Here is a 26,543-nt window from a genome sequence, read left to right on the forward strand (position 1 = left end):
ACCTTGCTGAACAGTCATCTGTTCTGAAAGATTTATCTGATGATATAAAACATACTAAAATATTAGTATACTGTATATTAGTATAGTGATTGAGGAAATGCAATCAGTTCATCCTCCTAGGATAGCAGAGCAAAATTTAACTGCTTTGACCTCACTAATGGCTTCTCTGTCATTTTAACTATTCACATAAAGAAAGAATAACTTACACGAAGAAGCTACATGATTGTTACTGCTCATGAGCATGAGCAATGAAATGATTACTGTACTTACCTGGGAGAAGAAGTCAGGCTTAGGTAAATAAGCATGCTTTCAGATGAAGAAAACTGAGATGTGAGCAAAGTGTACTTTCAAGAAAAAAGCTAACCAAAACAAATTCCCCATCTACGTATTTTATTTTTTTGTGATTTTTTTAATGAGTGATGATTTTTAGGTTGGCTACAATGTGCTGATCTGTTAAGAGCATAAACAGCCGATGAGTCTTATCTTACTTAATCTTTCTGAGAAATTCTCCCCCTACACACACATATCCCCCCCCCAAAAAAAAAAAAAAACAGGAACGGATTTTCTCAAGTGCATTTCTCACCCAATATATCCCACACTGTGTAGGGATCTCCTAGGAACATCCTTCAACCATCTGCTTCAACATCATGTGGTCTAATCAGTTACTGGAGTTATTTTGTATATTTGCTTCAAAATACTACCAGGATTTTTTTGTAAGAGATATTTGGTTTGAGAATGTTGTAGCTGAGCACTGACACTGAACTTCTTTGAAAATATTGCTTCCAGTTACTCAGTGATGGTGCTAGTCCAGGCTCCTTTTCAAAGAAAATCTTTTATACCAACTTTGCTATTGCTAGCTCATTGCCAATACTTATGCTAAATAAATATATTGGACAAAATATGAAAGAATTCAGAGTAGTTGGTCAGTCTTGTTCTTAGAAAGGCAAATCGAAAATTTACTTCCATGACTTTTTGTAGCATCAGAAAGGTTACCCAAAATCATCAATATATGTGTGACAGTTCCATGCTAGGCACGAGCTAAAAATACTGTGCACAAAGTGACTAATCACACAAGTGATTATAAATCTGTCTGCATGAAAGTGTTTCCTCCCCTCCTTCCCAAGATAATACTTCTAATTTTCATTCAGCTTGTGAATCAACTCCAGATCATTACTAGCAAAATTTCTTTGTAATTTTTGAGTTCAGAAGAAATTTCTGGGAAAACAGCTACTAACTTCAGGGAGAAGTAGCAGTAGCAGATGGTCCTTTTGGTCCTTTGGCACCTGGAATCTAGGGCAAGGGGTGTTAATATGACAGAGGCTTCCAGAAGGGATTCACCAACAATTACCATCTTTGGTTCCTTCTTGGAGAGGTGGTTGTCAATCTCAAAATTTTCAGGCTATGTGGATGCTTTTTAGTGATCTTGAGGACTGTATTTCTATTTACAAGATGATAAATATTGCAGAGAATTAGGAAAATTAATTTTTCAAAGGAACCTAGCAGCCCCCTGCCCCCCCCCCTTTTTTTTTTATAAGAAACAGAAACTTCTCCCTCTATTTGTGAGGTGTAAGCATGGAGAAAAATTATGTGTGCTTAACGTTGAACTTAGAACTTGATACCATTGCTGTCATGTTGAAAGTGAAGCTTCTGCTCAATCTTACAAACAAAGTTTCAGTGATCGTTTACATTAGCAGGAAGCAATGTTCTACTTGCAAGTCTGCAGTCTTATTCTGTCTCTAGCAAGACCAAAGATTTTAACACTGCATACATTTTCTATGAAGAAGAAAAAGAAATGTTAATGTGTATAAATCCCCACTTGCATAAATAGACCAGTATAATTGGTTTATGGGAGGCATTTTAGTTTGTAATTAGAGGGATTCTCTGTCTCTCTCTGGTCTCTTCATCCTGCAAAAGAAAGTTTTTTATTTATTTATTTGTTTGTTTGTTTGTTTTTTAAACTGTAGTACTTTTATTCCATTTCCATCTAGGCCTAATATTGAATGCTTTAATAAAAGTAACAACTCTCTTTCCTCCCCTTATTTTTTTAAACCTACTGTGGGTTTGTAAATGTGGGAAAGAATACAAATACACCTCAATCTTGCACACAGTTCTCTAAAACTATTACTGATGGCAATGGGTAGTAAAGAAAACAAAACAAAACAAAAACAAAAATAGAGAAAAACAAGAAACCATAAACGATTAAAACCACTATTTCAAATGGAGATTATTAACTCAAGTTGCAATCCAAACATTTTTGCAGTGTGCCAAATAATAGTTTCTGTTCAGAGTGGAAACCAACTACAAAAGAAAGGTTGACAGTTGATTATATCTGGGGATGTTACACTGACAGTTTTCACTTTTCTCTTCCCCCTGACAACTAGAAGTGTTGGAAATCTGAGTTTTGGAAGCTGCAAATTATATATATGTGTACTTGTATATTTATACACGTATATGCTCACTTTTGGTTGGCTCCTGCAGGAATCAACCCTTTTGCGTTTGCCAAAGTTGTCTAATATTTACATATATGTGGATGCTCAAACATAAAATTTAACAAAAGATAGGAAGATGAATTGCAAGTTATTTCATTTTGTGAAGAAGAAAACAAAGCCCTTGTGATTCTCTTCTCTCTCTCTCTCTCTTTTTTTTCTTTTTTTTTTTTAATTTTAAATGGGTGATTCATTAAGTTTTATAAAAGACCTGACTGTGAGGTCTTGTTTCCAATCAAGTCTTTGCTAAAAGTTGTGTTGCCAATTACAGTCTGGATGGTGGTTTGTCCCGGTATTTTTACAGTTGTGTTTCTTAGCCTTTCTTTGCTTACTGCTAGCTAGTGTACTGTTTACTGTTGCTGCTATTGTCATAGGTGAATTAATAATGATGGAAAACTGGAAAAACAAAAACAAAACAGAAAAAAAAACAACCAACACCTTGACAATGGGTGCAGACCAAATAGGCTCAGGAAGCAATACATAATAAAAGCTGATGGCAAGTGGTTTGTGCACAACCAGGATGATATTAATTCACCACTTTAATGCTTTAATGTGCAAAAATTTATCTTCAACTTAATTTACTGTTCCTATCCAGATATCCAGACTATGACCAGGTACCTTTTCGTATCAATAGAACAATGCATTACTAAATCTGAATAATGAGAGACTGCAGAATAAACAAAATTTGTTTATCTTTAGACTGCAGTGTCCAATTCTAAATATTTGAGTTATAAAGTTTTCTTGCTCTTTTAATCTTTCTTAATTTTCTTCCAAAGTGTTCTTTCACTTGGAAATTGAAGCCAACACAAGTGCAATTAACTTTTGTCTCTTTCTTTGGTGGTTGTTAGGAGATTCTTGCAACAGCAGTAGTGTATACATTTTATGTACCATTCAACCAGTTGTTAGCTTCCTCTTAGTTTTAAGGGTAATTTGTTCATGTTCAGTTTCCCTTGTACCCAAAATATGCAAACAAAGCTGTCATAGGTGATTGTGAGCTAATTTTAGAAACATATCCCTGTGTTCATCAGTAATTATTTTTCATAATAGAGATATGAAAAATAACATGCCTCAAACAGGGGAGCTGTGTTTTGCACTACTTGTACAAAGCTACTTGTAGTTCAGCAAAACTTAATAAACAGTAGCCTTGATGGTACTGAGAGATTGACTGCTTTAAGTGTTTGGGCTTGTCTTTGATTCCATTTTAAAGAATGTTCAACACCAACAATCCAACAGAATTTGAAATTCAGATAACTTCTCAGTAAAACTTAAAATGTTATTTGTTAATCAACAGCTTCTACTAAAACTATATATAGCCTGGGAATAGAAGCTTCCTGTACCCATTGTGGTGAACTATAAAACCTCATTTTTTTTTCTTTTCTGTTTTATGATTTCTCATTTTGTTTCTTTAGAAACAAACACACCCTATTCATTATGTCAAATTGGATGATGACTGTGTTAAAAAAAAAAAAAGAAAATGAATACCAACATGGTTCTAGTAAAACACGGTGACTTCCAAAATACATTGTATTATTTTGCAAAAAATTGCAAAGTTGTTTTGCAAAATTTACATTATAGTGCAAAATTGTCCATTCAATTTATGCGCTTATCCATAGCATGGAAAAAAAGCAAGTATGTAATTGCATATTCCTATGTATTCTGTATTGAGGGAAATCCATATTTCAGGGGCATTGTACAAGTGATTAGAGATATAAAATGTGCTCTTTTCAGTGATACAAACTTCCTATTCACGTAGTATAAATTAAACACCTGAAAGTGCCTAAATATCTCTTGATAAAAACTGCCTTCAGGGAGCAGTGTACACCCCGAAGTGGGTGTCCTTGTTACTTTCCAATACTGAATACCCATTTTCTTTCCATTCCTGTGATCCTCTATTTTCTGTGAAGAAACAGCTATAGTTTCCACATCTTACTTCTATAGAAAATTTTGTAGTTTGTTTTGCCCAGCAAATGAGGAAGGATCTGGGGTGTGAAACTGAGGTCAGCATGAAACATAAATTCTTAGTAAAATAGGAGCTTCATTATTTCTCTCAGCACTTGTTAAATAAGTAATTCCTGTCTTCACCACTGGATATTTGGAAAATGCTTTCACTATTTATTGCTCCAAACCAGACCACTTTTCTTAGAAACCTTTTAAAGGGAATAATAATCTAGGTTATGAGTGAAGAAACAAGTATGTATCTAAATTTGGCCCTTACAATCACAAAATGTTTTGTAAAGTCTTTTTTTTTTTTCCCCAACTCTGGAGATCTAGAGCTTCCAAATAGAAGATTTTCTGAAATAATCAGTTTTATGTGTTACATGTAACAGCTCAAAATAAAATTTATTCATATAGCTAAAAAAAAGGCAATTGCTACTTGTGGTGTTACCTATTTCTTATTGGGCAAAGATTTGTTGTTTTATAATACTGTATCCATTCAGCTGGCATTTGTGCATGCTTTTTGGCACTTCCACAAATGATGAGAAAGCAACTTTTACCCAGTTAAATTACTGTGTGAAGTGAAAAAGGAACACTCAAGACCCATCCAGATAATTTTGTTCCTCTCTAGTACACCTTTTTGAAGAACACAGATTAACAATTTAATGTTGATATTGTGCTTGTTATGCATTGTCTGTTGGCCTTTCAATGCAGGATTAAGTTGGATTTCCAGTCGAAAGTAACTTAATAGATTTTTAAAAGGCTAATAGATTTTTTTGATATGCTAAACAGCTTAGACACAGGTTTTGAGTGGATTTGCCAAATAACTTTTCCACTTTTTTATACACAGTTTCTTTCCATGATCATAAGGCTTGTTTTTTGTTTAATGAAACAAAGAGTCACCTACTTCTGTTGTATCCAATATTCCTTAGCTTTTTTTTTTTCTGTCAGTACTTTTCCTGTCACTTTTGCTGTTCCTTCTTACACCATGTTTAGAGAGAGCATAATGTGCTATACATATTTTAATTAAGGATGAATTCTGGAATGTATTTGTTGCTTGAATTTCATTTAAAAAAAAAAATCCATGCCAATAACTGATATTGTTAACATGTGTTTGTGCTGTTTTGCATTTTCCCTCTTTGTTCCTTGATTTAGTCTGTAATGTCTGTGTATTTGTTTTGTTTTCTTTCCTTTCCTTTCCTTTACTTCTCATGTTAGTAAGTCCTTTCTTTTCTTTCTGTGAAGCACCTACTGCTCATGCAGTGCAATGCAGCGTATTTTCACAGTGTTTCTTGGGTTAGCTTCTTACTGGTGAGAATTCTATAAACTTCCACTCTAGCTTTGGAAAAAAATAAAACTATACTTCTAGTGTACATCCAAGTTGCAGAGAAGGTTTTAAAATACGACCCTGTCTACTTGTAACAATGAAGTTGACTTCCTGGCAAAATCCCATTATAAAGTTTCATATTTAAACTAATTCTGTGGTATGCTGTTGTCGATACCAGAAGATACTCGTTAAAATGTAAACTTAGAAAGTTTGGACAACATTTAATAATTCTTTTCTGGAATTCCTGGTAGTGGAACTCTACAACAGAAAAATAAAAGTTTGGAGTCTGGTGGAGCATGTTATCATGATTCAGTTACACAAAACAGTTTGGTATGCAGAGTTACTACCTGTGGCTTTCCCAAGCTTAAATAAGAGATAGGGAAGAAATTTTATTTCATTTTTAAAGAGAATGTAAGTTAAAATCTTGATGACAGCTAGGAATGTATTGGAAAAAGTGTTAACAAACTGAATTTACAGTAACCAAACTGTTATGTTCAAAACACAAAATAATTTATTTCAATACTAAATGCATTTTAGAACAATACTTTTTAAGAGATCTAAAGGTATTAGCAAGCATCAGTATGTAACCCACTGAGTGTTAATAGAGAAAGATAAATTCTTTGATATATTCTTTTGTGTTCCTTAAAAGCAAGACATACGTTTATGTTTGCAGTACCTCTAACAGTTAACAGCAGAGAGCAAATAAAAATCACTTATTTCCACAGAGTAATACCTTGCCTGTATCTAAATGAGGTAGGTGTGAAACAGATGTGTTGCAGGAATTTGATGCCTGCTTGATGATTTTTTACACATAGTTAGCCTCTGCTCTGTCCAGAAACAACAGTATCTATACTAAAAAAGTATCTAGACATTTAGAAAAGTTACAACTGTTACAAATTGGTATTAAAATTTAGTGAATTTTAGAATGGTAAGTTTAGAGTTCCTCCTGGCCTCGGTAAAAGTCCCCTTTCAAATAATAAATAAATAAATCACAACTGGGTGATGGTACGTGAGATTAACTTGGTCAAGACATTCAGTAGCAGTCATTTGACTTCAAAAGTTAAATACATTCAAAGACTGAAACTGTTTTCTTTCTCCTAGGTTCCTTGTTGATGCTTAGTCTCATCAATGGGAATGCTTATAATAAAGAAAAGGGAGAGTGCATTCTGCATGCTGACAGTTAGCAATACTTTTTCACAATAGTGTAATCATTTAATTAATTAGGAGAGTGCTCAGATGATCAGAGAAGTGGAAGTGGATAAAGTGACAGTGCTGGAAATAAAGCAAGTTGAAGCAATCAAGAATCTCTGGAAAGACCCAGGAATTCAAGAGTGTTACGACCGACGGAGGGAGTACCAGCTCTCAGACTCTGCTAAATAGTAAGTACACTACCTAATGACAAGAAGAATCCAGCCTTAATGTAGTTAATAAAGAGAGAGGTTTACTCTGATTCTATTATTTGTACCTGTGTCTCTGCTGGCCTGTGATAAACAGAAGATTTTAAGCAGGAGTGATGAAACAAACTAATCTGAGGTTTTCTGAGCATGCCAGGACTATTATCCCTCCCAGTTCTGAGGTCAACACAGCTGGTACATAACTGAGTTTCCCATGGGAGAAATCATGAAAAACAGCTGTACAAAATACATTGACAACAAGCGGGCAGGTCAGAAAGCTCATAATTACATGAAGATATTGGGGTATAAATAAGAATGAGGATATACCTCTCCCCCAGTTTTCCTGGAATTTAATTATGAAAAATGATTGCTTTAAGAAAACAGAAAAAATAAATTTCTGTTTCTGCAAGGTTGAAAAGCAGCAAAGTTATATTTCAGCAAGGAACATTCATATGAGGCATTTACGGTAAACTTTGATTCAAAAGGGTTACACTTGGGCAATCTGCTCTTGTGTGTTAAGCCTTATTCCTAACAGATGTCTGTCTGCTTTGTTTTTAAATAATCTTGCATTGGAGAAGGGTGCTACTTGACAGTCTGTCTATTCTAGCTTCATTTTCTAAGAAATTAACCAAAATTGAAAACTAGTTTTACTTTAAATTTGATTAAATCTTTATTTTACTGTTAATTGCAGTTAAGATCTCGATAGCAATTTGTGACTTTGCTGGAGAGGAAGAATTTTCTCATTCAGAAGAGAAAACTTAGAAAACATTTCTTAGCTAACTTTTCTTTAGTGTGAGCATTTTTTATTTTGGTGCTCAAATGTGAGAGATGACTGGGCAGCAAGAAGAGAGTACAATGACATTCTTCCTCTATCACCAAAGACAAAGAGGGAGAATTAGTGCTCAGATAAAGGAAGGTTTGTGCTACAAACACATAGAATGATTTGGAATACAATTTACAGGTTTTATAGGCCATGGTAGCATTCAGGATGATCTAATGTTGCTTTCTAGTGGTGGGAAGATAGATTGCAGACAGGGATACCAGGCATCAATTCTTTTTGTCTGACTTCCTCACACACCGCTCATTTATTTAGGCACAGGAATAGCTGTGATTAAATTCTAGAAAGACATGTATGAAAAGCACAAGCTAAATGCATCACCTTTTACATTAAAATATATAAGGTGGAAGCATTCATGTTTGCAGTGCTTTCCATTAATTATTCTTCTGAATTTTGTCCAGCACACTTTCACGTTCACATGAAATATTAGCATCACAGATAAAATGCTAGGGGATAGGAGGAATGTTGCTTAGCATTATAGTTAGAATTGATAATTATGTGTTCAAATCTTAATTATCATATTTACACAGGAAATTATCATATTTACTTTGAGGTAGAAGCAAAGATTATACAAATAAAGTTGATCATTTTGGGTGTAGGCCAATTGTCTATAGAATATTCAAGCATCATCTCTTAACTAGTAGTATTCTGTCTGAAACATACACCTAAGTGTCAGGTAAGTAAAGGCTTGTTTTTTTTATGCTAGCAACAATTGTTGTTATGCCACATACAAGTGAATTTTTGTTCAGCTGCATTTGTGGGAACATTCCTGTGATCACTGATCAGTACTCTGGTTTTGAATCTGTATGATTAATTTATGGAACTGCATTAATCTTGTTTATGTTGTATATTTAACTTTTCAGTTATTTTACTGACATCGATCGTATTGCTATGCCCTCCTTTGTGCCAACTCAGCAAGATATTCTTAGAGTCAGAGTGCCAACTACAGGAATTATCGAGTATCCTTTTGATTTAGAAAATATTATATTTAGGTAAGACTGCTTGTCAAATGATTCAGTATACAATTATGAAAGTAGTTGCTGAAACTTCATTTCCAAGGTCTTTCAAGCTTTTGTATTCAATTGGTATTGTATTTTCAGCACTTCAGCCAAATCACTATGTATTCTGAACTATTACTTTAATTAAAAAGTCTGGAATGAGGGCGGTGGTACTTGTAATAAGATATGGGTGTAATTCATGTATAATGTATTTAATTTTGATTGTTGAATAGAGATGTGACTACGCTGTTTTTCTGGGGGGAGCAGGAGGAATTTTGGAGTGTGTGTGGATACAAAGTGGACCACGTTTTGATATTTTTATTTAAATTTATTTAAATATCTTTAAATTTCTACCAAAACAATAAAACAGCATTATATTTGTATTGTGCCTCAGATGGCATGTACGCTTTATGTGCTTACAGTGAAGTGCAGTGAAATTTGTGGCACTTCAGCAAGTGAATAGAATTTAAATATTAAACAGAACAAATAATATTAAGATATACCTTCATGGTTCAAGCATAACGTAGGTAGGTGAGCTATTATAAGGCCTTTAGATATATTTAAAGTATGTTATGGAAACGACTAAAATGTTGACTGTATTTTTCTTTAACAGGATGGTGGATGTAGGTGGCCAAAGGTCAGAAAGAAGGAAGTGGATTCATTGTTTTGAAAGTGTTACTTCCATCATTTTCTTAGTTGCATTAAGTGAATACGATCAAGTCTTGGCAGAATGTGACAATGAGGTAAGTGGGGATATCTAAATTATGTACAGAAAAAGGTGTGTGCTTTTGTAAGAAAGACAGCATTTACATGTCTTTCATAAAAGCATTTGCAAATACTAGAACTACATTTGTGACTGCTCGATCAGCTTCCTGGGTTGTATTAAATTAGCAGCCTACCTGAAAAAAAGAAGAGGAAACTAATTTAAAAACATGATTTAAACCATGCCTCAGGATGTATAAAAATGAATATTAACAGTATCTCTAAACAAGTAAAACTACCTCAATCAACTGTAAACAGTTGTGGGTTTTATTTATTTAAGTCCCTGACACTTCAGAATTAACCTGTACCCAAATTAAGGAGAATTGAGACAAAGTAACTTGAAATTTACCTCTTTCCCAAGGTTAAGAAATGTTAGTTGGGTTCTTCTGTCTGTTCTAGAATGCCATCATCATCAGTGGCCAGATGTTGCAGAGAACGATGCAAAAAAAAAGAAAATACTAGACAATTTGGGAGAAAAGCACATAGATGGAATTGCATTATTTTTGATAATGGTTGCTTTCCATCTTGAAAGTTAGAGGATTACTTAAAATGTTGTCCAGATACTCTTAATACCATTTGATCTCTAAAGTGGCAAAGCCTTTATCAGATCATTTTCTAAAGATCTGTTTGAACTATGAAAAGCAAACCTAACTTCACTTTCTGAAGTGTCACAACATTTATTGTAGTTTAGAATGAGTCTTCAAAGTTTTCTGTCATCTTTTGATGAATGAACATAGGTAACTGTAAGTAATATTTTTACTTCCACTGTCTTGGATATTCTGTTATGTTCATTTTGGACATAAGTCTGTATGGTAAATAAAGTGACTTCCATCACAAATTTGTGTTCAGAAATGTCAACCAGCAATCTCCAACTGTGTTGTTCCTAAGATCTTTCTTGAAATGAACAACATGACCAGACTTTATTATTAATATAGAGGAATACCTATGCTCTTGTCCTTTAGGTATATTATAATGCAGAATCATTGGATATCCTGAGTGGGAAGGTACCCACAAGGATCATCGAGTCCAACTCCTGGTTCCACGCAGGACCAAAAAAAAAAAAAAAAATCAGACCATGTGTCTGTGAGCATTGTCCAAACGCTTCTTGAACTCTGGCAGGCTCGGTGCCATGACCTGTGCCCTGGGGAGCCTGTCCCAGTGCCCAACCACCCTCTGGGTGAAGAACCTTTTCCTGATAACCAGCCTGACCCTCCCCTGTCAGCTCCACGACAACTCCATGCCATTTCCTCCCCTCTGGGTCCTATCACTGTCACCAGAGAGAAGAGATCAGCAAGATCACAGATCAGATACAGCCTGCTTCAATTCTCACTTGTAAAGTCATCAAAGGCTTTCATTTAGCAGTCCATGGCTACTCACTAATTCACACAAAAATTCAAAAAAAGAAATTATTATCAAGGCTTACTTTGATTTCATGTCCCATTAAGCCATTCATAGGGGGGGATCCAAAACCCAGTAAACAAATAGTAATAATAAACCAGTGAATTGTGATTGCACTTTATAAAGGTTGTATATATACACACACACATATATACTGTAAAATAGCTTTAAAAAAAACACCTTTATGATCTCTGGCTGATGTGATTTGTATATGCTACTCTTTAGAGAGTGTAACTTCATATTCACTTTTGTTCTTATAGAATCGAATGGAAGAAAGCAAGGCCTTATTTAAAACTATCATTACATACCCCTGGTTTCTGAATTCTTCAGTCATTTTGTTTTTAAATAAAAAAGATCTTCTAGAAGAGAAAATCATGTATTCCGATCTAATTAGTTACTTTCCAGAATACACGGGTAAGCATTTATTCCAGACTATGTTCACAAACATAAAAGCTGTATTTAAATCAGCTTTTCCTCATTAAATGTAGCAGGGAAAGTGGAATTATGCAGTATATTTCATATCTTTGCTTTTCTACCCTCTCCTTTAAAATACAATCTTAAGTTACTCAGTTTTACAGTTGCTTTTAAAATTTGTTTGTTAACTGAACCATTGCAGATGGGTTCTTGAGACATTTCTTGCAGCCACTCCGTTACCATTTGAATGGCATTGTCACTATTAAGTTATCAGATGCATCTCTTCCACCTATATTCAGTGTCAAGAGACAAGATACGGGGGGAACCTGGGTAATATGGTTATTAATCCAACTCTTTCTATGGTAAAAATCCACAGTATAATTTTGCATTTATTATAACTACCTAAAGTTCAAAGTTAAAAAACATCCTGAATAACTTTCCTTAACAAACATTACTGATAATTAAAGTACCCAAAAGAATGAAGAAAATAATCACAGATATACTCCATAACTTAATACAGTATTGTATTCTACAAGACATCCTTCAACTAATTAAAAAAGGAGTGGCAATGATTTCATAGCTACAGAGGAAGCGCAGATCCCCTTCTTGGCTAAAGAGAAAGCTGTTTACTACATGTGTTTTATAAAATTTCTCTCATGGTTTTTGAGATGCTACAAGTGTAGCAAACTATTAAAATGTGCTGGGTAATTTCAGTTGTGTAGGGTATTACAACAAATTACTTTGAACTGTAAGGTTTACTTTAAAAAAACCCACACACATTATACTAAGCAGTGTTACAGCATCTTTTGCCCCACTAACATATGAATGAGAACATTCCAAAAAAGGGAGTATGCCTTTATAGCTATTTCATATTTAAATATGAAGTTAGGCTGTTCATATACTGTCATATTTCTTTGCTGACCTATATAGTTTTCAACTGTTTAAAAGCACCAATTGTGTTTTTGACTAGGACCTAAACAAGATGTCAAAGCTGCCAGAGACTTCATTTTGAAGCTGTATCAGGATCAGAACCCCGACAAGGAGAAAGTAATTTACTCCCACTTCACTTGTGCCACAGACACAGAAAATATTCGTTTTGTCTTTGCTGCTGTCAAGGACACGATCCTGCAACTAAACCTGAGGGAGTTCAATCTGGTTTAAATTAAAAATGTGCTTGTATCCACTGAGTGTGATTTACTCATAGCACAGCCTCTATTGATTTAAAAAAACGGTGTCTTTTAAATACCATTTACAGAAATGGGAAGAGGTTTTTATATTTACTGAAGTATGGATTAGGAGAACTTTAAAGACTAAGTTTCAACATTTACTTCGTAAACTATACATTTAAAAATCTCTTTTCATATTTTCCATGCCAGTTGTGCCTGTGAGTTAATTTGTGACAGCTGTGGGAATTAAGAATATTTAAAAGAATGTTTGTAACTACATTGCTGCCCAGGTGGTACTTCCTAACGTTTTTTTTAAGCTTATCGTTTTCAATCATAGCTTATAAAATTTCAAACAGTGATGCCTTAAAAATGGCAAGTTAGTGTTATTTTAAAGTGCTAGATATTTTTTTAATTATTGTTCTGAGCAACGTAGTCAAAAGACTGGGTTAAATGTGTTTAGTAAATGTTCTCAGGATTCACTGCCACAGGAACTGGAAGATTATCCACACAGCTGCCTGTGGATAATCTAGTCCTTAAATTCCTCCAAGTCAGTAAAGTAACTTGCATTAACTTGCTTTTTACACTTTGCATTTTCCCCATTACTGAGTTCCACAGGTAGTTTTGCATGGATTAGAAACCAGTAAAACCTCTCCTCCAAAAGACTTCCAGCCATTACGTGATCCCCTTTGCACTGTCCAACTACAAACTTCTCCAGTAATGATGCCAGGATCACTAATACCTCGATCAATTCTTATTCATCTGATTAAAAATTCTCAGACCAGCAGTGTCTGAAGATGTTAGGCAGACCAACTCCAGCAATTTTGAAAACCCTTTTTACCCATTGCAAAACCTCATGGTAGTAATTGGCATTTAATTAATTAACCTCGTAACACCAGTAAAGGGATTGTTTTAGTTGAACTCTTGTTACCAGCATTAACTCAGCTCTAAAGACATGCCAAGATTCTCTTGTATACAAATGAATGACAATACCATTTTTCCAAGCAGTATTATAGCAACGGTTCTTAAAATCAATATGAAATAGTGATTTCCATACATCACAGAAAAATTAAAATTATTTGATTTTCAGCATAACGTTTCTGTGTGTTGAGCCGGATTAATAGCTCTCACAGCTCACTCCTGTGAAAAGCACACCCTGACCTTTCACTGTTCATAAAAGATGTTTACTGAATCACAAATTCAACAGCGCAGCTACCTTTTGCCTAATCGTACAGATAAAGTATGTCCAGAGCTCTTTTTTAATTCTTAATGAGAAAACACCCTGTAACATTTGATTCATTTGTTCTTTCTGTAGCGTTGGAACAAGCTGTAGAAGACTGTTCTTAACACTGTTTTACAGTTTTGCCCATACTGCTATATGGCAATAATCAGCACTGAGGGAACAGTGCAGTATACAATGAAATGAGGTGCTGCAGGGTACAGTACCACTTGTCAGACTAGAAAAGACCAAGGAGGAGCAACAGGAAGTCCAGCATACAGCAGCAAGACTCTGCATATATCTTCTGAATTCCCAGTATGTTATCTCTACCCTCTCTAAAAATATTAACAACATTACAATTCTTCCAATGTGCCTCTGCTAAACACTCTTGCTCAAACAAAACAAAACAAAACAAAAGTTACTTCAGAACTTCCAATTACATAGAAACAGAAATATGAACTTTTTCTAGGGAAGCAAAGTTGATGGAGGAAAGCATAAAGTGCCCAAGTGCTTGAACTTCTTGATCCAATTTTGAGCTCTGTAGGAACTCCTGGGAAAACATCTACTTAAACTCTCAGCACTTTCATATTTCATTTGAAGAGTACCTTCATACCAGAAATCCGGGAGTCAGGCTTTTCTGGAGAACAAGCACTGCAGATGGTGAGACAGTTAGCATTTTACAGGACTCATCAGTACAAGCTTTTCTGTAACACCTCTCAACCAACACTTTAAAACCTTTGTAAAGTCACTTACCCAGACACACTTCTGCACATAATTCTCTACATGTTTGATACACAAAGTGAAAATCCATAAAGATTAAAAAAAAAAAAGAGAGATCCAACAAAATGAAAATTGAGGTTTTCTCACTTTTTGCCTATTAGTGTCCTAGCTCGCCATACTTATTCCAGCAGTCACGTTTGTTTCAACCATTGATATATTGCTCAGGGGATGATGAGTTAACAAGAATGAATGGCACTGGACATTTTTTTACTCCTTGTAGGAGGAGACTTCACAGGGAATTCACTGCTCCTTCAAAGTATTACAGGAATATTTTGAACTCTTGTTCCAGATTTGCCCAGGAAAAAATAAAAACCTCTTTATAAAAATCCCGTGTCTGCTGTAAATGTAAATATAGATACTTAGATCCTACCTACTGTCACAAAAGCAAGAAGCGTGACTCTAGATGATGAGCTCTTAGATGATGCATATATATACTTACATATACTGACCATAAAATTCCAAAGTAAGACACTGGTAACAATAACAGTCAAATTTTAAGTGGGCAATAGATTTATAGGCAGGAAAAAAGGTGTCAGTTACCTAAGCATAAGACATTCAAGAATAGCATAAACAAAATATGTCAATTTGCATTTCAAGATAAGATGATGATAAATGCAAGTTTTCTGAATGAAAACAGAAGTATGCTTTGTACAATTTTGACATGCTTCATGAGACAAGCATGATACACATAAAAGTCAAGTCAGAAACAGACTTTGCATTGCATCAGGAACAATCGCAAATACATGGTGCATGTTAGCAGTATTTTTCACCAACAGTTCCTACATGTAATAAACAGGTTCTTCTGAAATATATGGACCCAATGCTTTAAGTAAAAAACAAACAAACAAACACAAGCCTTTTCACAGTTCTGAACTAATTTCAGAAATAATATGCACAATATAGTAAGATGGACAGCTCCATCACCCTGGCTGGTTTTAGTAACTTTAAACTAAAAGCTTTTTAGTAAAATCAAACCTTAAAGCCATCCTCTGTAGTTTTAGATAAATTGATCAACATAAAAAAAGTCAGTAATTAATTGTTAGAGACTTGACACACACATATCCTTAGCTCCTGAGAGGTGAATGTTTCATTGATACTGGATACAATGATACTCCTTCAGTTTTTGCTGCATCTTCAGTAAGAATTAGTCACTACAGAATCAACAGAGCAGGATCATAGAATGGTCTGGGTTGGAAAGGACCTTAAGGATCACCTCATTCCAACTCACTGTCATGAGCAGGGACACCTCCCACCAGACCAGGTTGCCCAAAGCCCCATCCAGCCTGGCCTTGAACACTTCCAAGGATGGGGCATCCACAGCTTCTCTGGGCAACTGCCGGTGCTTCACCACCCTCTGAGTAAAGAATTTCCTCCTCACGCCTAATCTAAATCTAACCTCTTTTAGTTTAAAGCCATTCCCCCCTTGTCCTGTCACTACACTCCCTGACAAAGAGTCCCTCCCCTGCTTTCCCTTAGACTTCCTTTACATATTGGAAGGATGCTATATGGTCTCCCCAGAGCCTTTTCTTCTCCGGGCTGAACAATCCCAACTCCCTCAGCCTGTTTTTACAACAAAGATACTCCAGCCCTCTGATCATCCTCATGGACCTCCTCTGGACCCAGTCTTAACAGGTTCATGTCCTCCTTGTGCTGGGGCCCCATAGCTGAATGCAGTGCTCCAGGTGGGGTCTCATTAGAGCAAAGCAGAGGGAAAGAACCACCTCCATCGACCTGCTGGTCACGCTTCCTTTGGTGTAGCCTAGGATATGGCTGGCTTTCTGGGCTGCAAGCGCTCATTGTTGGCTCACATTGAGCTGCTCATCAGCGAACATCCCCAGGTCCTTCTCCCCAGGGCTGCTCTCAATCCATTCTCCACCCAGCCTGTATTTGTGCTGGGGATTGTCCCAGCCCAGATGCAGAACCTTGCACTTGGCCGTGTTGAACCTCATGAGGTTCATGTAGGCCCACCTCTTAAGCCTGTCCAGATCCCTTCCCTCCAGCCTGTCGACCGCACCACTCAGCTTCGTGTCACTGGCAAACTTGCTGAGGGTGCACTCGATCTCACTGTCCATGTCACCAACAAATATGTTAAACAACTCTGTCTCAATACTAACCCCTGAGGAACACCACTCATCCCTGGTCTCCACCTGGATATCAAGCTGTTGACCACAACTCTTTGAGTATAACCACCCAGCCAATTCCTTACCCACTGAGTGGTCCATCCATCAAATCCTTGTGTCCCCAGTTTAGAGACAAGGATATGATGAGGGACAGTGCCAAATACTTTGTACAAGTCCAGGTAGATGACATCAGCTTCTCTTCCCCTCTCCACCAATGCTGTAACCCTATCGTAGAAGGGAGACTTTAATCAAAAAATAAATAAATAAATAAATAGTAGAATTGTATGATTTGCTGAAGAAACACTGCAGACTCTTGCCTTGTACAACACTTACATGACTCCAAGCAATGCAGTCTTTAGATTGTTCTTTTCTGGAATTCAAATGTAAAAAGCTTAAGAAGGGTAAGAGAAGTCTGAATAGTTTGCAGAATAATCTAATTCTTGAGGCTAACACAAGACCAGGAAATACATACAAATCAGACATAATATCAGTTTAAACATAGTATGGAAATATTTACAAACAAGCCACAAGACTGAACAATCCTATTAACGTATGGGACATTTATTGAAACTGTTTTACATCAGCAGAATAATTAGAAAACTGAGGGTTTGAACTTGATATTCAGGACTGTGCTGTGTTAAATTTTAACTACCATTACATAGCAGTAGTATTCTTGTGTTGACTAGTCTATGATATTTAATGTTATTTGCAGATATATTTACTAAAAATAACTCAAAAGGAACAAAATATCTTAGTGATTTTTGATATGTGAGTGTATTTTTTTTTGAAATGGTACAGATAATAAATAGTCAATGGCATATGAACATAATTTTTTGGAAAAATCAAGATGATTTCATAAGAAGCTGGTGATTTGGCAATACCACCTACGTTTTTTCAATGTATCAAGAGAAAAAGATTACACCAGAGGGAAATTATATATATATATATATATAAATAAATCTAGTAATTAAATCTGTCCTTACAAAGGTAAAGACTAACGTCTGTATTGCTGGAACAGAAGCTTGACCCTGTGTTCTCAGAGATGTGATTTGACTTCATTTGTCAATTTCTACTCACCAAATTTTGAATAAGTGTCACTCGTAAATAAATTAAAAAACAAAAACACACAGCTATTAATGCAACATATATGGAAAACAAACAATAATCAAATTCCAGTCAAATAAAATTCAGTTTTACTTTATTGTCAGTGGGGAGGAGACTGGGATGGGCTGGGGGGGAAAGCAGGGCAGAGGGTGGAAACAAAAAAGCCATGCCATGCAAAGCCATGCAGCTGAAAAAAAAAAAAAGGTGCAAACAATTGTTTTAGCAATGTGCCCTGCTCATTTTAGAACACTGCATAATCCGGTCACCTGCACCCAGCAGTACTTTTCGTCACCATCTTCAATTCTACTTTTGATCATTCCTTTCAGAGAGGGAAGTCTAACCAGTAATAAGCTACTACTGGGAATCTAAATGACATTTTTTAAAGGATTTAAGTTTAGGTAACATTTGCCCAGAATAGAAACCATTCTTCAACAAAGGCCATAGTATACTTTTAGGCACTACAGTGGACAGATTTAGATACCTACATTTTTTTTTGTTGTTGAGATTCCCTTGTATAATTGCATATACATATTCAATAAAAATTAATACATCTGTTCTACTTTCTTGTTGAAAAAAATGAAATATGGAATGAGGCACACCAGAGTGGACATCTAAAATAATTTTCAGCAATCCATTAAGGTACGCAACAGCATAATTCTGAATACTTTTCTCCTCTTTCCAAGTTGATTTACAGTTAAAACAGAGACAACTGATGTCTGCTGAGAAATGGCAAAATTGATTCATGACTGTATGGAGAAAGCATATGAAAAAGCAAAGGAAAAAGATACCATTTACTGACTAGAAAAAATTGAGCTAGAGAAAATCATGTTGTCATTAAAAGCTAAGACAAGGAGGGAGGTGGTGAAACATCCCACATTGACTTTCAAACATTTTGGATGTAGATCAGACCAGCACACTTCCACTGTTCTAGTTCTCATGTTAACAGCTCTAGTCAGCACAGGAGCTCAAAATAATTTATACTTCATAGAAAAATTGAAACTTTGGGGGAATTGTTTTGTTTTCCAGAAACATAAGCTTAACCACAGACACACATATTTAAAATTTAAACTAAATTAAACAACATTAATGATTAAATTGCTCAAATACTACTGAAGAGACAGTTGAGGTTTGAGAATCACGAGTTTGTTGGCAAAATAAATAAATTGAACTAAATAAATTGAACTATCATGCCTATGATTAAATATGATTGATTTAAAAAAAATATGGATGTGGAATGTTATTCAGTGCACCTAAAGACAGTACTACCTAAGGCAAAGTATTCTCTTATTTTTGCATGAATATAACCTGAGTTAACACTTTTGGTATCTGTTGTATAAACGAGCGGAGTAACAGTCATTGTCATAGTTCAGAATTCACATATAATCTTTTGATTCACTTTGCAATTTATGGGAAAAATTAAAAAAATCATCTGTATTTTGTAAACAACTAACTGGTTACTTAACACCTAAGACAAGACTTACAGTAAGGAACTGCAATTGCAGGTTAGCATGCTAGTCATTCTAGATTTTACAATAATGCAACAACTTGGATCTCACAAGCACCACTGGCAGTGTCAGAATAATTAAATCCCACAGATATATGCATTCCAAACAACTGTTTGGAAAGAATATTTTGGCAGTGGATACTGACTATATATATACCAGAAATTCTGAAGACTTTGATTTGGGAATTAATGGAAACCTTTACCTAACACTGCATTGTTTCCTGAATTTTTTACATCAACCACGGTAATCAGCCACTCAACAATATTATGACTAACACATCTAAGAAGTAAGTAGTATCACACAGCTTCAGGCTCTCCTGATTAAAGTTCTACTGTCTGGATATGAAACAAAAACGTTCCATTAGGTAAAAAGAGTTGAAAAACGCAACTGTGAAATACTGTATTTATTATTTAATATAAATCTGACTTTATTTGCCACTTGCTTAGCACACAATATCCAAGGCATATATTTGGTATGCAACAGTGCCCTTATAACCTCAAAACTTCCTTCTTCAGTTGCAAATCTGTTAATAACATTTATTTAGAATAATAAGCTTTAATTCATATTTCTAGTGCAGACATATATTAATTATCCCCATTGTAAGTTTTTGTAAACTGTTATATTTTCGTTGAATAATGATAAAGGTGCTGCAACATTTCCTTGAGTAGGATATAAAAAAGTTTACACTAAAAGTGATATTGTAATGTAAATCCATCGTGACCTGGTCTATTTGTTTACAAAAAGAAAATATTTGGTAACTATGCAGCCCCTCCTGTGATCATCTAAATTAGGCTTTTCTGGTGAACAGACACCTTCTTAGAATTTGAATTGTAAGACTAGTGATGATTAAGTTAACATTTCCTTCAAAAGAAGCTTGAATTTCAACACAGCCTCAAGTCTTAAGAAAATGAAGACAGAAACTAAATATTGATTTTCCAAAGCCAAAAGATTTGCTCTGGATAGTACCAAAAGAATTATTTCAGAATTCAGCTTCAGTGCCAAATGTAATGGTAAAACAAATTCATTTAAAACTGTACCTTGAAAAAAAAAAAAATGTTTAAGTAAAATGAAATCTATAAAGTAAAAAAAAAATCCAAGAAGCTGAAACTTGGCAAAATTATTTGATCACTGGAGTTTTTTCTTTAAACTTAATAGCAGCTACTTTTGTGATGTATCTGTAGACTGGAGTGACCACAAATAATTTCATCAATCCACCCCCGCACTCCCCACCCTCTTTTTTTTTTTTTTTTTAATTTTGTTGTTACTATGCATATAGTTCTACTTGTACAAAGGAAACTAGAAGGTAGCTGTTCAGTGTTCTTCATATCTTGGTGCTTCTAAATTCGTTATGATTTTGGCTGATTCTCTCTCACTTCTTCCAGTTTAGAAAGGATCCACTGTGTGAAAGGAAAAGGAAATAATGAAAATGTATCCTTAAGTAAAAACCATGTAGAGCAGCTGCAAATATGGTTGGGATGGCCACACAATTCACTACCTGCTCCCTCCCCAAGTTTTAACACAGTACTTAAAATTCTACCGTAGATTATAAATGCCTGATTTTCTCACACGAAAATGGAGGCATTGAAGTACCAATATCTGACATGACAACATTGAATACCACAACTAGTTAAGCTGCCTAGGTTGATAGTTCAGTTTCCTGGACTACATTTCAATGAATAATACTTTATAAAAGTAAATGAAATCATTATTTCATGCACATTATTATTAACCCTCTGCATTAGTCTACAACACCAGATGCATCTAGTCCCAGACGACACTATAAAACCAAGGATAACAGAAGACAGTGGACAAGAATATCTTGCAGCAATGTGATAATACAGTTATTTATAGAAAAAAAGCTTTTCTCATCTACTCGGTTTCTTTTCATGAATTTCAAATTCTCATATTTGCTGAACACGGAAGAGAAATGTGGCACTTCTCACAGATGCAGAACTCTAGGACACTACACTAGGACTCGGAACTCTGGGAACTCTAGAACTAGGTTTTTCTATGTCAGTGTCCTCTAGACTGAAAAGGGGAGTAAATTCACTAAGCAGTGTCTCTGAAGTGACCTCATACTCCTTACTGTGAAGGGTCTCAGTTTCATTTTTACTGTTCCTAAAACGCTTGCCTTGGTGTCTTCACTGTATATATACAAGCACAAATTTAACATTTGTAGAAGTGAGCTGTAGGCTAGACAGCCCAGAAGGAACTCTCAAAGACATCTTACTTTCAGTAGGACAGCCCCTAAGACCCTGACAGCATTTCTTGATGAAACTTTTAAGTATTCCTTCACTAAGATATAAGTACAGTCTGTACCAAGTCTGTCTGACAAGGAACTTTTACCCCCTCACATCTGCATTCCTGTTGGTTTTGTGTGTGAGGTGCTTGGACCTTTCTGAAAAATAAGCAAACCAACATTTTAATGAAAAGTATGCAGTTTTTTCTGCTTTCTTTTCCTTGGTTAAACACTTATAGTATGCATAACATGATTCACGGTCCACAACAGTGCTGCTTAAAAAAAAAAAAAAAAAAAAAGGAGCTCAGTACCTCTATAGAGTACAAGAGAAGTAAAATTCAGCAATGGGCTCTCAAACACCTTGATAGTATTTGTGATTCTTTTTGAGCTAAGAGTCAAAAGGTATCACTCAGCTGCAGTTGTAAACTACCCTTGCCAAAAAAAAAAAAGCAACAAACTGTCGAGTAGATGCAGCTTTCACAGACTGTTTCAAAGCTTGAACCCAGGGTACCATATTCCACAGGTGTGCATATATACAAGATTAATTTATTCTTTGTGAAAATAATGATTCACACTGATTAAAAATATGACGGAACTTTAGCAACCTTGCTAACTCATAGTGCTGGTAGCAGACCTGAACCACTCTGTTGCAGTGAAAACTAGTGATGTCAAAATGAAGAGATCATATAGAATGTATCTAATTCTTATAACATCATATATCAAATAAGCTATTTGATTCTCTGTTAAGATTTTTCCTCATTCTTAAACTTAAGTTCTGGGGGTAGTTTACAAATATTGTTCTACTAAATCTTACTATTTTAATTCATATTCTCAATTGCTTACTTTCATTAGCAGTACTATTAAATCAGCTGTCTGACAGTTATAATTCCAAAGATAAAAGTAAGTATAAGTTTGGTGTTTGGATTGAGTATTTCTGAAATTCAGTAATGAATAGATCATTGCTATTTCCATCTGTTTAAGGCCTGTGTGGAAATACTGAATTTTAAACAGAGAACAGTTTCATAATAATTGTATGGAAACTTAAACTAGAGAATCCCCTATACACATTGTAGCACTCTGGCTTATACTGAAACACTCCAATTCACTCTTTTTTTTTTTTAAATTATATACCTTTTACATACATTCCCAGAAACTTTGTATCTTCATCCGCTAAATCAGCAACCATTATGCTTGTAGATGTAGTCAGATTTATAAACTAAGATTTATCAGAGACACTAGGGAGATGATGTGCATTATATGACTGATGAGAATTTTTATAAGCATAAGAAAGTGGAAGGAGCTGGTATTTCACACTGTAAACACAAGCTTTAAAGAGCTGCAGGGTCTAAAACACGATCTCAATTGATCTCTCAGTTAGGAGAGATCATGTCCAATGGGAGAGAGTACCAAGTATGAAACATTTTATTTTCAACACTCAAGGTTAAGAATATTTTTTTTCACTTTTTAAGCCAAATGCAACACTGGATAATTGTAATAATATTTTGATTTTACCTTAGCATCCTCTGGACTTTTAAAATTAATAATTTTTCCAAATTCTTTGGCATGGAACACAGACTTTACTCGTTCCTAAAAAAAAAAAAAAAGTAATTAGGTAATTGTAGAGTTAGTTTCTTCAAACTTCATGTGTAAGAAGTTATTTACCATTAAGGCAGCTATAGTTTAGAGAGCACCAAGCATCATGTACCCATCACACTAATCTGAGTATGTTCACATCACATGCACACACCCTGAGAAACATCATTTTCTGCCTGAAAACACAGTGGACTTGAACATACCAACAGCAACAAACCTCTTTCTATATCACGGAGTTGCTGGAGACTGGCCTGCAAAGTAAGTAGGAATGGAATGCAAATAATGGAGTACGGGGTAACAAAATTCAGTACCCTATGCTAATATCTTTTTATCCTCCTTCAAGCTATTACCTAGGTTGGCATTCTACTGGTACTGATTTTCCAGCAGTGGTCTTAGATACTGAATATAATAATCTAGGCTTAGAAATAAAACATGGGCAATGATTCGCAAAATAACACTTTTCAACCACAGATTTCAATGAAGAACATATTGCAGACATTTGAACGGACCCTGAAATACTGGATAAAGATGTGTTATTCAGCATTGTTTGAAATGGTAGAAACTAAGAATTATGGTAGGATTTCACCCTGCAAAAGTTGATTTGCAGTCAGAAATCCAGTTTGGAGGATTCCAAAACAATGTGGCTCTGCCTTTTATGCTCTGCAATAGAAACAAACAATCTGAGTGAAATACTGAATGACTTTGTTCTTTGCAGGTAAAACATCAGGACTGTCCTGACATCCAAGATTCAACGATTACACACATGAAACTTAATAAAACAGAAACAAACCAACTCCCTGACAGCAAAATTTATTGATTCAAATTATTTTCAGTTACCATCTCAACAAGAATTCAAGATTTTATCTTTTTTTTTTTTTTTTTTTAAGGAATATTGCCTCTGTTTCAGTCATCAGTGCTCATCTCTCTCCTTATTCTCCTTTCACAATTTACCAGGGAAGGTTTTTTTTTTGTTTGTTTTCATGAAAAATCACAACTGAGAACAACATTCTTCAACTTGAATTGGAAAGCACTTGTCATCGTGGTTTTTAAGAAGACATTAACACCTTATTGTATTTTTGATTAACTTAATAATTAACAAATGGAGGAAAAAATCCTTGAAGCATAGCACATGAAGATGGATTGGTTTGATATATTTGAATCTTTGGGAAGGCAATAGGGAAGACTTCCACATATTGGCATGAGTACTAGAGTGTATAATAAAAATATTCTCCAACCTTCTGAGAAAGTTTTGCTGTATCACTGCAGCAGGTTTACGTGGCAAGGTTTTGGTAGTGGGGGGCTACAGATACGTGGCCTCTGTGAGAGGAATCCAGAAGCTGACCCTTGTTAGATAAGGACCAGTTTCAGCTGGCTCCAGAGGGACTTGCTGCTGCCCAGAGCTGAGCCAATAAGCGACGTTGTTTGTGCCTCTGGGAGATCAGATTTAAGAAAGGGAAAAAAAACTGCTGGGCAACAGCAGCTGGGAGAGTGAGGAGTAAGAACCAGCCCTGCAGACCCTGAGGTCAGTGCAGCAGGAGGGCAGGAGGTGCTCCAGGCACGCAGCAGCGGTTCCCCTGCGGCCTGTGGAGAGGCCCCTGGTGGAGCAGGCTGTCCCCCTGCAGCCCACGGGTCCCACACGGAGCAGATCTCCACGCTGCAGCCCGTGGAGGAGCCCCCGGTGGAGCAGGTGGAGGTGGCCTGGAGGAGGCTGCGGCCCATGGAGAGCCCCCGCAGGAGCAGATTCCAGGCCAGACCTTCAGCCCATGGAGAGGGGACCACACAGGTGATCTGGTGGGAGATGCTGCCTGTGGGGGACCCATGTTGGACAAGTTTGCTCCTGAAGGATGGGGGAGGTACCCCATGGTACTAACCCCTATTTTGAGCAGTTCTTGAGGAGCTGCTGCCTGTGGGAAGCCCATGCAGAATCAGTTTGGGAAGGACGGCATCAGCTGGGAGGGACCCCACAAGGAGAGACTGCCCCACATGGCAGAGAGTGACCATGAAGGAGTGGCAGCAGCAAAGTGCTATAGGCTGACCACAATCCCCATCCCCCTTTCCCCTGCACTGTTTGGGGGGAGGAGGTGACAGAGGGAAGATGGGAGGAAGGTGTTTTTAGTTTGTTTTCTTTGTTTCTCACTTCTCTAGCTTGTTAGTAATAGGCAATAAATCTTACTAATTTCCCTGTGCTGAGTCTGTTTTGCCCTCGATGAGAACTGTTGAGCGATCTCCCCACCCGTATCTCAACCCTTGAGACCTTTTTACTGTATTTTCTCCCCACTTCCCTTTGAGTAGGAAAAGTAAGAGAGTTGTTGTGGTGGAGCTCCGCTGCCCACCTGAGTAAAACCACTGCGATCACCATTTTCCAAAGTATGAAATTTGGAAATTTCAGACAAACCGGTGCATACCAACATAAAATCCCTAGGACTCGAGGTATAATCAAACACCCAGTTAGCATTCTGCTTAAAACAGTCAGAAGATAGTAAGTTCCCAATGCCAAATTTCAACTCCCTTCTACCTATAAGTGCATCTCAACTAGAAGACAGATCAGGAGTTCAAAGTTCAATATTATAAACGAACACAAAAAGAGAACAAAACACGATCAGGTTAATATACCTTTGCTTCAATGCGTAATCTTCTACCATCAACAATGAATGGTTCTTTAGTAAATTCATCATAAGTGTATTGCCATTCACATGTCAACTGTCCAAATGTCCCTTTTGTTACAAATAAGACGCCACTAGACAAGAGAAAAAAAATTATAATTTAATAATTAATGTAAAAATACTTAAGTTTTCAAGTTACAGTAGATCTAGTGAAGCCATACATTGTTTCAATACAGTTCTCGTCTAACTATATATAACTATACAGCATGCTTTCTGAAAGTCTGAATTTTGAACGTCCTCTTACATAAAATATTGTTTCATAGCAAGAGCATAACAGTATTTGTAGCTGTGTTTCTAAAAAATGTTGTAAAGACTTTTCATTTATGAAGGATGACTGATACTCTACTGTTAGACGTTACTGATTCTCCACTCCTTTATCATCCATTTTCCTTTAAAGTGCTAACTGAAGTGAATCCCATAGTTTTAACTTCAACCTAACCAAATTTAAAAACACATCTTAGTTACAGAAACCAGAAGCCCAACATTCTTTTTTCTCCTTAAATAGCAAAATTACTATGACACTCAAATAACCTACTCCTATAATGAAAAATGCTGCTGTTGAATAAGATAATTAGAAGCACACTAGACATGCCTTAATCATTATT

At 35.8% G+C, this 26,543-nt stretch overlaps 2 protein-coding genes across 7 annotated transcripts in view; one reads left to right on the forward strand and one right to left on the reverse strand.

Moving 5' to 3' along the window:
- The window catches only part of LOC106045455 (guanine nucleotide-binding protein subunit alpha-14), a 90,127-nt gene extending 64,819 nt beyond the window's left edge, over positions 1 to 25,308 (forward strand). For 3 of the 5 annotated variants that reach the window (XM_013195956.3, XM_013195957.3, XM_066989094.1), the window contains 5 exons: positions 6,973 to 7,127; positions 8,844 to 8,972; positions 9,592 to 9,721; positions 11,399 to 11,552; positions 12,523 to 13,990. In XM_013195956.3, the coding sequence (XP_013051410.1) occupies positions 6,973 to 7,127; positions 8,844 to 8,972; positions 9,592 to 9,721; positions 11,399 to 11,552; positions 12,523 to 12,713 (759 nt within the window). In that variant the 3' untranslated portion in view covers positions 12,714 to 13,990. Of the gene's footprint in view, positions 1 to 6,972; positions 7,128 to 8,843; positions 8,973 to 9,591; positions 9,722 to 11,398; positions 11,553 to 12,522; positions 13,991 to 14,030; positions 14,352 to 23,990 lie in introns of those variants that run through there. The other 2 variants (XM_066989092.1, XM_066989093.1) reach the window with 2 other exon arrangements.
- Positions 17,586 to 26,543, reverse strand: part of VPS13A (vacuolar protein sorting 13 homolog A) — a 121,294-nt gene continuing 112,336 nt past the window's right edge. For both annotated transcript variants that reach the window (XM_066989087.1, XM_066989086.1), the window contains 3 exons: positions 25,889 to 26,012; positions 23,195 to 23,269; positions 17,586 to 20,840 (listed from right to left, as the gene is read on the reverse strand). In XM_066989087.1, coding sequence (XP_066845188.1) covers positions 20,790 to 20,840; positions 23,195 to 23,269; positions 25,889 to 26,012 — 250 coding nt within the window. In that variant the 3' untranslated portion in view covers positions 17,586 to 20,789. The remainder of the gene's footprint in view (positions 20,841 to 23,194; positions 23,270 to 25,888; positions 26,013 to 26,543) is intronic.

The sequence above is a fragment of the Anser cygnoides genome, chromosome Z (assembly GCF_040182565.1).
Source record: "Anser cygnoides isolate HZ-2024a breed goose chromosome Z, Taihu_goose_T2T_genome, whole genome shotgun sequence".
NCBI classification, from domain to species: domain Eukaryota; kingdom Metazoa; phylum Chordata; class Aves; order Anseriformes; family Anatidae; genus Anser; species Anser cygnoides.